Source organism: Tigriopus californicus, chromosome 4, assembly GCF_007210705.1.
Source record: "Tigriopus californicus strain San Diego chromosome 4, Tcal_SD_v2.1, whole genome shotgun sequence".
Lineage (NCBI taxonomy): Eukaryota > Metazoa > Arthropoda > Copepoda > Harpacticoida > Harpacticidae > Tigriopus > Tigriopus californicus.
Genome location: NC_081443.1, coordinates 7,478,103 through 7,490,172, shown reverse-complemented (window position 1 = coordinate 7,490,172; position 12,070 = coordinate 7,478,103). Strand labels below are relative to the sequence as shown.

Genomic DNA, 12,070 nt, shown 5'->3' with positions numbered 1-12,070 from the left:
CAAATGAGATTGTCAGATTTCTGGGCATTCATAATGAGCAAACTTAGATAATAATCACTTTTGACATAGGCTGAACAATAAAAGTGCTCCTTTTGAGCAATGGATGAAGAAAAGAGAGGTTGCTAACAGTGCAAACAAGACGTTGCGTTAAATTGGAACGGTTTGAAAAATAGAAAAGAACCTGTCCATTTCGTCAAATCTTGTTCTTTCTCAACCAGTTGAGCTTATACTCAAGGTCTGCGATTTGAGTTCGAAATCCAGAATTGATCTCCACTGGCCTTCGACTTCGAATGTGTTTCAAGGCCTTCAAGGCCGGCCAATCGTGGCATATCATGAGGTATGCCAAAATGCAGGTGGTCGAGCGAGATTTCCCAAACACACAATTGACATATATCTTGCCATTCTCGGTCAGGAGCGCGTTGTCAATGAATTCGGCAGCATTCACGAAGTGTCTAAATGGAGAAACAGGTACCAAACTCGTTCAGTTCCGGCTCAAGTAATGTAAGTGATAACAAACAGGTTACCTGCAAATTTGAGTTTGGGGCGTGTCTTCGATGCGAATGCCCATGTAATCAAATTGGTCTCCAGACTTTTGAAAGAAGTCGTTGTTGATGTTGACCCCTCGAAATTCGGCGGCGTTCAAGATATGCGTAATTCCAATCTTCTTCAAGTAATCGACTCGTTTCAATGTGGCACCATTGCCCAAGATGATCCCTGGGAATATTTCGTCACAATCAACTCCTTCTCGAGCTCGTTCAGCTTGATTCAAATAATATTCATAACCAGGTACTTCTCGGCTATCTGGAGGTTGAACCCTCAAGTACACGAGAAGTTGATCAGCTTGATCTTGTCTTTGTTTCAGGGTTTGAATGGGGATGTGATCACAATCCAAGGTGTATTTCTCACGCACTCGGGACAAGTTCTCTTCAGGCATCTTGAGGAGTTGCTCCATGTATTTTAATGGCTCAGGGATGACATTCTCTTTATTTGACCTTGTAATGGCACAATTATGAACCGGAGTCCATTTCTCTATGGTTCTCTCGGTTGGGGTCCCAAAAGACCGGATGTGGACCTTGGGCCTAGGGTCGACGTCAACGGAAAATTCTCGTCGATATCTGGAATTTTTCCATACCATATCCTGAAGCCTTTGAGTCTCTGTCAACTGTTGTTGTCTGAGCTTTTGTCGCCAAGAGGTTGAGTTCGAGGCGTGTCGATGACTCTTCAGGTCAATTTGGACCTCTTTCGGAGGCAATGATGTCGCTCGAGACTGAGAAGTCCCATTGGAGATCTTGGAACCTGACCCAACCCTGGATGGAGTGAACGAGCGGTGTCCGATCAAAGAATCACTCTCGGCGTGTCCTGAGTAGTTTCTGGTCTTGTCAACCTTGTAATTCGTATCCCACACCTGCTGAAGGAGTAGGATCAAAGCTTCGAGCAAAAAATCGTTACGGTGTACATCTTGCGAGTTCAATATGCTTTTGAGTGTCACATCTCGCTTGAGCATCTCAAGATCGACGCTGATGCGGCATTGGTTCTCGTAGGAGCTGAGCAATTGGAGGTGGAAGTTTCTTGACATTCCGGATCGGCTGCGAGCTGTGCAATCTTGAATGAGAAACGGCGTTTTGAGTCGCCACTGCCGAATGGCCTCTTTGATCACTTCCGCACTATTCATGCTAGTTTTGGTCTTGATTTCCCTGAGTAAGTCCGTGAAGAGGTCGATGCTCAGATCAGATCCTCGCAGAGGGATCCGCTGCTGCTGAACGGATGACATCTTGTGAATGGACTTGTCTGGGCGAGATAGATTCACTGTCACACCTCAGAATGAGACTAGTGAATCACTGCTGTGAAGAGAAGCCACGTGCTTCATACTTTCGCTATGATGAATGTCATGATAAGGAAGCTGATTGGACGGCAAAATCTGCCTTGGCATTTGCGCAGGAGTACCTTGAACGCGGGTGTCCTTCGTTGGAAATTGAAATATTTCCACCTCTATGATGAAGGCGATTTGCTGTGATTTCGTCCGGCAAAGATACCGAGCAATTCTGATCGTTACTCTGCCACTGTAACTAGTTCCTTGTCCAGCCTTCGGCAAACTTGACGTTCACTCGACTTCTTGAGTTGTGTTCGGTCTTAGTCTCAATGCACGAGTGAAATGACAAGGGCAGACACCGAGGACGAAAACGGGGATCCACGAGGATGGCCTCGAGGAATTTGCCGTTTTTCACCGCCGGAAAAAACACGTAAAATGCTGCTCATGATGAGAAATAAGGAAATGATGGGAATTTGAGATGCAATAGATAGTAGGCACAAAAAATCAACCCAACTTGAAGTACATCGGAATTATGTGGATACTACTGTTCAAAAAGGTGTGTGTGACATTGCTCGAATTTACAGCCAGGATCAAGGAACTAGCCGGTCTAACAGAGCACCGTGCCAATTAACGCTTATTTAGAGTGCAATCCAATGGAACAATTCGTTTGATCTCATAAACTTGACAAGCAAATGTCAAGTATGAGCCATGCCCAATTATAGACGTGAAGGTCTTTAGTTCCGCCTCAATTAAGATATTGGGAAGTGAACGCGACTTGCGCCAGTTTCCGCCTTCCCGTCGAACACCGCGTCATTTCTTTGGGCAAATTGTTTGCCCCTGAAGCGTTACAAATGTCGTGATTTATTGCTATTGAATGGCGTAGTTGGAAAGAACGATTGGGCTCAGGTCACTGCTGAGTATAGCCCTCAAGCCCCCAAGTCACTGAGCGGGTGATCACCGCCAAAGACAAGTTGTGAATGGATGGGATCACCTGACAGGTCGGTGGGTCAGCTGACTTTTCCTGTAATCTTTGCTCGAATGTTATTTTTCTCCATGCTAGGCCGATGGGTATGAGACCGTCCCAAAATTTACCCTCGAGCATAGTACTTGGGTGTGAATGTGCACCTCTACCTTACTGACATGTGTGTTCCCGTATGTGAACTGTGGGTAACAGTACGATCGTGTATGCATCTAGGTGAGTGTACTCTGCCCCTTGAAATTACTACAAGTTCTACTCCACCTGGCTTTTGTCCAAATGACAATGACGTCAAGTAGTAAAATTCCTTTCTTGAAGATAGTATCGCAGAACTTGTGCTGCTAGTCGGTACAATAAATAAAACAAACAGAGATCGGAGGCATATGTTGAGTAAGGATCACATTCCCCACAGTACTTGGTTTGTGCGTTTCAGCCAAATAGTCTACAGTTTTAGTTCCATCTTGAGGACATTATTTGCAGATGCAACATTACTCACGCCACAAAAAGAAATATTGAGGGCTCGTTCCTTTCACGAACAGTTTTTGACAATGACAAATGACAAAGAGAAGAGCTTCTGTTGTCAAAAACATCCTGCCAAAGAAGGAAGGTGTCCACTTTAATTCAACCCTTCATCTTGTGGCCCTCAAAAAAGCTGATTTCGAAAGCTTCAACACACTGCGGTCCTAGCAATACCGTAAATCTCAATTTCTTGTAAAACGGACGCAGATGCAACATGCCTCGGGTCTGTATTTCCGATCCTGTGCCATAAAAGTACAGTGGATGGCGTTTTCTGGAATCGAGATGCTTTAATACATCGAACAAAAAGAAAGAAATTGGTTCGAAAGTGCCAGTTGAATCTGAAGCATTCTATTGCATCTGTCACAAGATCGCACATTTCGAAATTCTCCATATACAGTGGAACATATTAGGTGGCAAAAACTTTTATCATTCTTTCAATGCTCATGTGGTGTGGCTTTTTTGCATCCTCAAACTGCAAAAACGGGTTGCTTGTCAAAATATATCTGCATACCTTACACTTTGGGAATTCAAATCGAACAGAAATCGGATTTGGGCCCCAAGAATAGCATTTAATAGTCTTTGTCGATTAAAGCCGAGCAGAAAATCAAAGCCCCGTCTTCTCTGCAAATACTGTTCATTGGTATTTTTTCCCGGACTGCTAAGGCGAGGGAGTGACCTACTCGTCCGACCAACGAAGCCAGCCTTCACAACATCCATTATCATTTATGTACACAGGTAACAACTATGCAAGTATTTTAATTCAACGCATTAGTTTTTCCATTGTTCCATGTCAAAGTCCGGTATCAGGCTGATATTCTCTATCTGTGAGTGTGGTTAACGTCTAGCAACTTCCTGTCGAGAAAGATCAAGGGGGAGAGTCAAACCGGGGACCGCTCTCTTGCCAGAGAAGCCGTGCTAGCCACTACACCTCTTCTCCCCCTGATTTACATACAAATGTGTTTTTATGAACGTCCAAGAGTACCTTACGTTGACTTCAGGCCTTGGCATCATGTTTTTTTTAGAATTCATTGTGCTGGACGTCAAATAAATGGCAAATCGTGCCATATTTGGATATGGTTTATGACGTAATACCCTAAAACATTCAAGCAATATAATCCTTGGGTTCATTGAGTTCCCTAAATGCCACTGTCAAAGTATGCCTTATCGGCCAATCCTGGGAACGATCCAAAAAGATTACTTGGGAGTCAAAGAAAATTCTCAATAGTTCTTATCTAACCGACTTTTATAACATTACAGTAGATATCTCCTCAAAATCTGAGATTGATATGTACCATTAAATCATAATCGAGAGAGCGGATACACATTAGTAAACAATCGTACTGTATGATACGTATTGTATGATGTGACATGTTGCCTGATATTGGGAAAGAAGAGACGTAAAACGTGCCAAGAAATAGAATGGCGGATGTGTCCATAGCAAGTATTAGACATAGGATAGGATCACTTGCTTTTTGAATACTGTAAACTGCAATTACTTACCCATCAGAGCCATTCAATTAAGATTCCAATACAACAATTTTTGTATATGACGTTTATACACACAGTTTTATACATTTTGCAATAAAGGTTGTCATTATTATATAATTCAATTGCTTTACATCTCAGTTACATTTTTGTCTGTTCTCGCACATATCACTAGTCGTTTGCGGATGCTTTACAAACCCTGTTCTGAAATACTCTCGCCATGTTTTGTTTGTAATTTGTTGTTAGGATTTTGGTAGAATTGTCTTTTTATGCATGGATGGCATCGAATTTAGCATGCGTGTCCAACTAAACAAGCTGAAAAACAATTCAACCAAAGCATTAAAGGAGCAAGATTTGTTCAAAGCATTACAAAAGTACAAGCTGAAAAATCTAATTCAATACAATCAAATTTGTGTGTTAAACCTTGCCGTGTTCATGAAAATGAAATTGAAATATCTTAATTTCATTGGCTCAAATATGAAGGCTTTTAAAATAATTCAATACAATTACGTCACAGGTCTGATCCATACCTATTATTCCTGTCTTTGCCTAGAGCTTTTTTTCTTTTTCAAAACTTTGCATACCTCTCATCTAGTTATTAGTTAGCACATCCATATTGCTCGCAAAGTCCTACAGATATCATTGTACTTTAGTGAAACAAGCCTCGCAATATCTAACAGTGTTTGATCGATGTGAATGATAACTCTGCAAGCTTGGCTGGATGACTACTTCTATATGGAACGAATGGAATGGAGTGAGTGACATAAGAGCGACAGATCGGACGAGCACTACCCAACCACTGCTTGATCACAGGAGTCTGGTACAAGAAGTCATTTTTTCTGTTTCGATAACCGGCTAAGCTCAAGTGGATTGGTTATACGCGAGTACGTATGTGTGGATGCCCTTGGTTCTTAGTTGGCGTCAACAGCTCAAGGCACTCACATCCTTCGCTCTTTTCCACAGACAATCAAGATGTGCTCCAAACCGATATTCGTGGCCTGTTTCACTCTTGTTGCCTTCCTGAGTGTCTGGTCTTGCCAGGCTTCGGCTCAGCTGAAAACGCCGTCCTTCACCAAGTCTCAAACCACCCAAAGGCCAACATTATTTCGAAGAGAGGCTCAAGGTGATGTGGGCGTGGACTGCAATATTTGCCGTTCCAAATGCGCCGGATTCAATCCAAAGAAATGCGACGAATGCAACAGGTGTCCCCTCTGTTTCTTAGCCCCAAGATCGCGTCAGTGCGTGAATTTCTGCAAGGGCTCCGATTCCAAAGACAAAATCCAAAACTGTTTGCGGGTGTGCAATCGAGGCATTGCCAAGTGTCAAGAATGCAACCGAGTTTGCTAGCTTCTGATTCAAGAATCGAAATATAATGTTCTAAACCAAAGCGTACAAGTTTGTTCCATCATTCATAATTTGTTTAAAATGCATGCATCTTGTGGTTGTTGGTCCATGTGGACGAACCATAAACAGTTACGATATCCAGAACTGCCTCACTTAACGTGGCTGTGTTAACAATAACTAGACCTAATGAGAGATTTCAACGTTGATCTTGGCCAAAGCAGAACAGGCATGCACTTTGCACAGGTAAAAGTCGTGCAGGCATGGTAAGAGCTTGGCTTTGGTTGTCTTCGAACTGTATGTAATCTCTCCATGTGAGAGGGAAGACGTGAGTCAAGTCAACGACCAGAAGAGTAATAAGAAACTGTACATCATGATCGACCATGGCCGTCTGTCACGGTGAACTTTAGATTCAGTGCTAGTGTTGTATGGCTTGAGTCTCTGCAAGCATGGCATGAATTGCCGCAAACCTTGTTCCATCACATCCTAATCGGATGTGCCAATACAAAGTTGGAAGCGAACCGAAGTGTGCTTTGAACCAAATCTTGGCTAGCTAGCTACTCTACTTCACTCGCCATCTTTGGTCAAAGCGAAAAGAGTTTCTAATTTTATTCGGGCGCGAACTAGGGTGAGAGAAGGAGCTCTGTGAGATGGTTCCTCCCTCTAACATCGTCCAGCATTTCGTGAAACGATCCAATCGTAACAAACAAATCCTCAAGATGAGTGTGGGCTTGGTGACCTTGTCCATTCTGGTCATCACCTATTCCCAGTATCTGCTTCACAACCACTGCGACGCCTTGGAGTGTGGCAACGACTTCCGCTCCAAACGACAGGTCATCGAGACCACGTTCATGTCAAAGAGTGAAAAAACCAGTGCAGCCAGTGAATCCAGTGAATCCACGAGTAGTGTTAGGCATCCGACTTCCACATTGGGCGCAGGAACGTCTAGCGAGGGTGAGCTAGACATACCAGTGGAATTTGGTAAGGAAAATAGGGCTAAAATTGCTAAGGAAACATCCGTACAAATTTCATAATTGTCTCAAATGCCCTGCTTCCTGCAGACTCGCCTTTAATGCCACCCAAACAGAGTCAGGAGTTGGCCAAATGGTTGCAGAAGATGATGATGGATTTAAATTTGAACCGGGCTGACCCTACTCCGATGGAAGAGGGGTCCAAGGAGTATCTGTTTCCTTGTGCTCATGATGACTACAAGATCAGTGAGAGCTTAACCAAAGTGAATCCCACTGAAGGTCAAACATTGGATGGACAAGGCTGGGTGGTCTTCCCTGAGGACTCCCTATGCTATAGTCTCAAGATCCTCAAAGTAACGGGACAGTTCAATGATGGAAAGCTCTCTGGAAGTGCGAAGGTGGATTTCACTGATGGCTCTTGGATGAGGGGCAATTTTGTCAAGGGGGTTCTCCATGGTTTGGTTAGAAAATTCTGGTGCAAATTTGGCGATTGTGAATATTTCGAGAGCAAAAAATGGAGCGTTCCTGAGCATCTAAAAGAGGTGAATATTCCTGCCACATTCTGCACAATGTTTCATGTTTCACTACATTCATGTTTTTACAGATCTCTTGGTATCGCAACGGGGTTCGAACGGGATTCGCGTGGGAGTTTCTCAGAGGCGGGGGAATGATGGCTGGTGAAGTGAATGAGATTGGAGAACTTTCAGGACCCGAAGTTTCTTACCTTTATCCCGACAAATACACGATGCTTGTGGGGAAAGCCATCAAAGGGCAGTTTCAAAGTGGCCGCGAGTCAAGGCTCTCTGGGATTGAATACCATAACGAGATCATTGCGGTTCCACTTCATCTGAAAGCCCAAGGCCCGTTATTTGTTCGCGAGGTATCAAACAAGACGCACATGGCCTCCAATGACAACAGCCTTCACCAATCAGATCCGTATGAAAAGCAATTTGTCTCCGTCCAAGATTCCACGGTTCGTGGGAGCGGACGAGGCGTGTTCCTGAAAAAGGATGTACCCATGGGAATGATTATCGGATTCTACAATGGAGTTCGCATGTCAGATTTCGAGTCCAAGATCAGAAAAGCGGATCGCAAAAGCCCTTATCGCATGGATAATGATTGGGCCAAGTCCAAACAAATCTTGAACATTCCTGAAGGGTTCAGAGAACCCCATCAGTATAACGCCACCTTGGGTCATTTAATCAACCATGGACAAAAACCCAACGCTTGGTATGCCATGATCGATCATCCTCGTTTTGGATTTATTCGATCGGTGGTGACAAAGCAAGCCTTGAAGGCTGGCGAAGAGATCTTCTGTGATTATGGTTTCTTGAAGCAGTACGCTCAATCGGATGAGATGTTCAAGACCATTTTAGAAGTGGGAAAAATGATTCATGGATCTGACAATAACGCTGATTTTACCAAGGACGTCAAGAACCATGTCAATTTTCTGAGGGACAAGGTCCAAGAATACAAACCGTTTATCGATTTGGCAAAGACACTATACTCCATGTATGCTAAGCAATGATCAAAGTTGCTAGTGGATGGATTTTAAATAACACACATTTCTCCAATGTTCACTTTTTATGTAACTTACATCAATGTCAGATTTAAAAAAACCCACATCTCGTAATATAATTGTAATTGTCATAGGGAGCACGTCAATAATTTAGCCTTTTACGCCAACTTGCCGAATATTTTTTAAAGATAATGGCTCTGTATACTAGAACTCAAATAAGTTTTGAGATTAAAAGTTTCGAGTAATAAGAATATTTGAACAGAATTGTATTGATTGCATCATTTCAGTGTATTGATTTTATATTGGTTAGATCAGCTTGTTGAGTTCACTTCTTTGCTATTATATTGATTGCTTAGTTTAGGTTCGTTGTAATAATAACCCATGCAGCATTTTCAATTTAAGAAAATATCTCTTTAGATTTTAGTGACAGTTTGTCATCGTTGTTATGAAGATTTCTCCTCACCGCTTGTTCTTTGTTTTAAGACCTTTACACATTCGAGGATTTTTAATTCACTAAGTATATTTCTGATATCAGTTGGCAACAGGCACATATGACTCCCCGTTCTTCGCACTGGTCAACCGCACATGTAATATCGAAGAAGGAGAAAAAAGCAGTTCTATTCCCACATGCCCAAAAAGCCAGAAAATGGTATTAGGCTGAGCGAGCAATCAACAATCGTAGCAATGGAATTAGATGGGAAATATCGTCGGAACATTCTCCCCCCATTGCTAGCCTAACCCAAAATAAAACAGATGTATTAAAATTATATAAATGGAATGGAGACTTTTCCCAACGGGCAAATTTTAGTAGTAGAACGATTCAGACGTTCTTGGCCACTCTGGACGGTGACAGCTAGAACCAATCCATTTTTGTTTGGATGTACTTCAACGATCCGTCCAATCTTCCAATTTGATCGAGGTTCGGAAGTCCCAACAACCAAAACTTCGGCTCCAACGTTGACATTTCCTCCCGAGTGGTCCACTTTTTTCTTGATAATCAAGTTTGAAGATATTCAGATGTCCAACGAGTCCAAATTTTATCCACGAGCGCCTGAACATACTGAAAATTTAGACGAGTGTCCAATACCGAATATACACCCAAGGGAATTTCCTTCGAACCACGAAATATCAAAAAATGATTCGAATTGAACATGAACAAATTGTTGGCACCCACGAAATTTGTTCCGTTGTCCGAATACATACTTTGAGGTTGACCGCGGGTGTTCACAAACGTTCAGAAAATCCTGAGATGATAAGGAGGGTGCTATCTCCAGGTGTTCGGCCCAAGTGGTCATGCACGTGAAAATGCAACCCCACCGATTTTCGATCTTATTCCGAAGAACCAGTACTTCCAAAGGACCGAAGAAATCGACGGACCTGTGGAAGAACGGTGGTTCTCCTGCTTTGTTGGTCGAGCAACTTGAATTTGGCATTTTCGGCAGCCCAATCGAATTTTTTTAACCAATTCTCAACCTCGGAGAATCCAATTATGTTTGGCGTAGCATGCCAACCAGATGATTGACGCCAGGATGATGATGTTCGACATGACTTTGCTCCACAATCCAATCAGGATCGTGAGCGGAGATTTAGGGCACAGAATGATAGGATGCTTTTGATCGTAACCCATCTCTGCCAACCCAATCCGATCTGTAGCACGGATGATTCCAAAAGTATCGAGAAAAGGCGAGAGTTGATCCAACCTCGAGGATTTGGAGACGGCCTTGTTAGATTGCAGTGCGTTGAACTCCTCTCGAAACACTTCCGAGTTGGGCTTCGAGAATAAGTTCATGGAGAGTCTCAACGTTATCAACGTAGTTCCTGATCGTCTTGTTCGAATGGTAGTGTCAAGGAGTCGCGGGTCCACTGGTTATCGGAAAGACACAGAAAATCCGGACCCTTGAACCACAATGACGGAATGTCTTGGGTACTGATGAGTCCACGTGATGCTAAGTCAGCAGGGTTGGTCTTTCCTGGAACATGACACCAGGTTTGTATATCGGTGTATCTTTGTATCTCTCCTACCCTTTGAGCCACAAAAGGCTTAAAATGATGAGTAGGATTGACTATCCAAGGGAGAACGACATTACGTATAAAAGTGGGAAAGAGAGTACACTGGACCGACAGTAGAGCTTGGATCACATGTTGTGCTTATCTGAAACTCAAGACAGCGGCTTGTAATTCCAGTCGTGGAATCGTCATGAGTTACTTGGGTGAAACTCGAGTTTTGGAGCAAACTAGATTTACATCAACACTAACCTGGTTTGTGGTTCGGATATAAACAACTGCCGCAAAAGCATCATTAGACGCGTTATAGAAAGTATGGACCTCAGTTTCAACATAATCGTTACAGAGGAGGCTCGAATAACATCTCTGGAATCGGACGTTAGAGAGGTGGGCCAGGTTTGCGATCCACCTTTTCCACCACTTCAATTTCTCAGACGGGATTTCTTCATCCCAACCCTGTTCACGGATGACTAACTCTAGCCTTTAAGCCCAAAGGGTCATAAAGTCCAGCCAAACGACTGAGCACTGATCGTCTGGTCAACACTCCAGGTTCAGGTCTGTTTACCTCAAACACCAAAAGTTCTCCTTGTGTATTTCATTTCATCCCCAGGACCTTGTCCCCCCATTGTGTTTCAAGCAGATAGATGCCTTTAGTACTCCCTTCCCCCAGTTCTTGCTCTACCTATGAATAATTCGAAACCCAACCGGTGAGGTTGAAGTTACCGTCAGCAAGAACTCTCTTCACTTCTTGAGCTTCTTCGATGGCGGTTTTTTTGAGTCGTGAAACTATCCAAATCGTCAATCAACATAAAATTGTGACCGTATACGTTGTCGAGTTCCCTCAGAACACTCTGCATCTGTTTCACTTTGTAGAACCGTGTGAATGGCAAGGCACGGGGACGGCGAATCTCCAAAAACAGCCCCCATCATTTGATATGTTTGCATTGGTTTTGAATCGTTTTCTCGCCACAAGAAACGATATCTTCCAATAGATTAATTCGGCTAAACATGGCCTCTATTCGGACATTTAGGCAAGCTCTGGTATCAGCAAACAAACTTGCCTGCCAATGTCACAGATGCAAAATTGGCGTTTCAAACTGGTTTTATCGAAGCTGACCTTTCCAGATATAGCAATGCGAAAGAAGGGTCAGCTTCTCAAAAACATGTTTGAAGCCCCAAACTTGCATCACTGACTCTGGTAGTAGCAAACAAACGAACATGCCAGAGCTTGCCTAAACGTCCCCATATCTCCAACAACAGCCACAGCGCCTTCCCTGAATCGAACCAGAACATCGACGAAATTAAGATGACGTCATCAGTCAGCTGTAGCTTAAAGGTGCCTGTGGCCAATAATTGCCATGGATTTGGTCCCTTGCGCAAAGCTGCCATAAGCAGCTGCTGAAAGGTTTAGTGATTTAAATCTTACAGTTGCGATTGCATAATAG

At 43.2% G+C, this 12,070-nt stretch overlaps 2 protein-coding genes and 1 long non-coding RNA gene across 3 annotated transcripts; 1 reads left to right on the top strand and 2 right to left on the bottom strand.

Annotated features, from left to right (window-relative positions):
- Nucleotides 1-4: 4 nt before the first annotated feature.
- LOC131879691 (uncharacterized) lies at nucleotides 5-2,531 on the bottom strand. The gene is made up of 2 exons (XM_059226066.1): nucleotides 525-2,531; nucleotides 5-452 (listed from the first exon to the last, which is right to left on the bottom strand). The coding sequence occupies exons 1-2, from the start codon at nucleotides 1,769-1,771 to the stop codon at nucleotides 194-196; spliced, it is 1,506 nt and encodes a 501-aa protein (XP_059082049.1). The 5' UTR covers nucleotides 1,772-2,531; the 3' UTR covers nucleotides 5-193.
- Nucleotides 2,532-5,442: 2,911 nt separating this feature from the next.
- LOC131879688 (histone-lysine N-methyltransferase SETD7-like) lies at nucleotides 5,443-8,965 on the top strand. Its single transcript, XM_059226064.1, has 4 exons — nucleotides 5,443-5,674; nucleotides 5,754-7,112; nucleotides 7,193-7,644; nucleotides 7,707-8,965. The coding sequence occupies exons 2-4, from the start codon at nucleotides 6,782-6,784 to the stop codon at nucleotides 8,628-8,630; spliced, it is 1,707 nt and encodes a 568-aa protein (XP_059082047.1). The 5' UTR covers nucleotides 5,443-5,674; nucleotides 5,754-6,781; the 3' UTR covers nucleotides 8,631-8,965.
- LOC131879693 (uncharacterized) lies at nucleotides 7,947-11,800 on the bottom strand. The gene is made up of 3 exons (XR_009373173.1): nucleotides 11,308-11,800; nucleotides 9,085-10,591; nucleotides 7,947-8,102 (listed from the first exon to the last, which is right to left on the bottom strand). It is a non-coding gene; the product is annotated as an uncharacterized LOC131879693 (long non-coding RNA).
- Nucleotides 11,801-12,070: the final 270 nt, after the last annotated feature.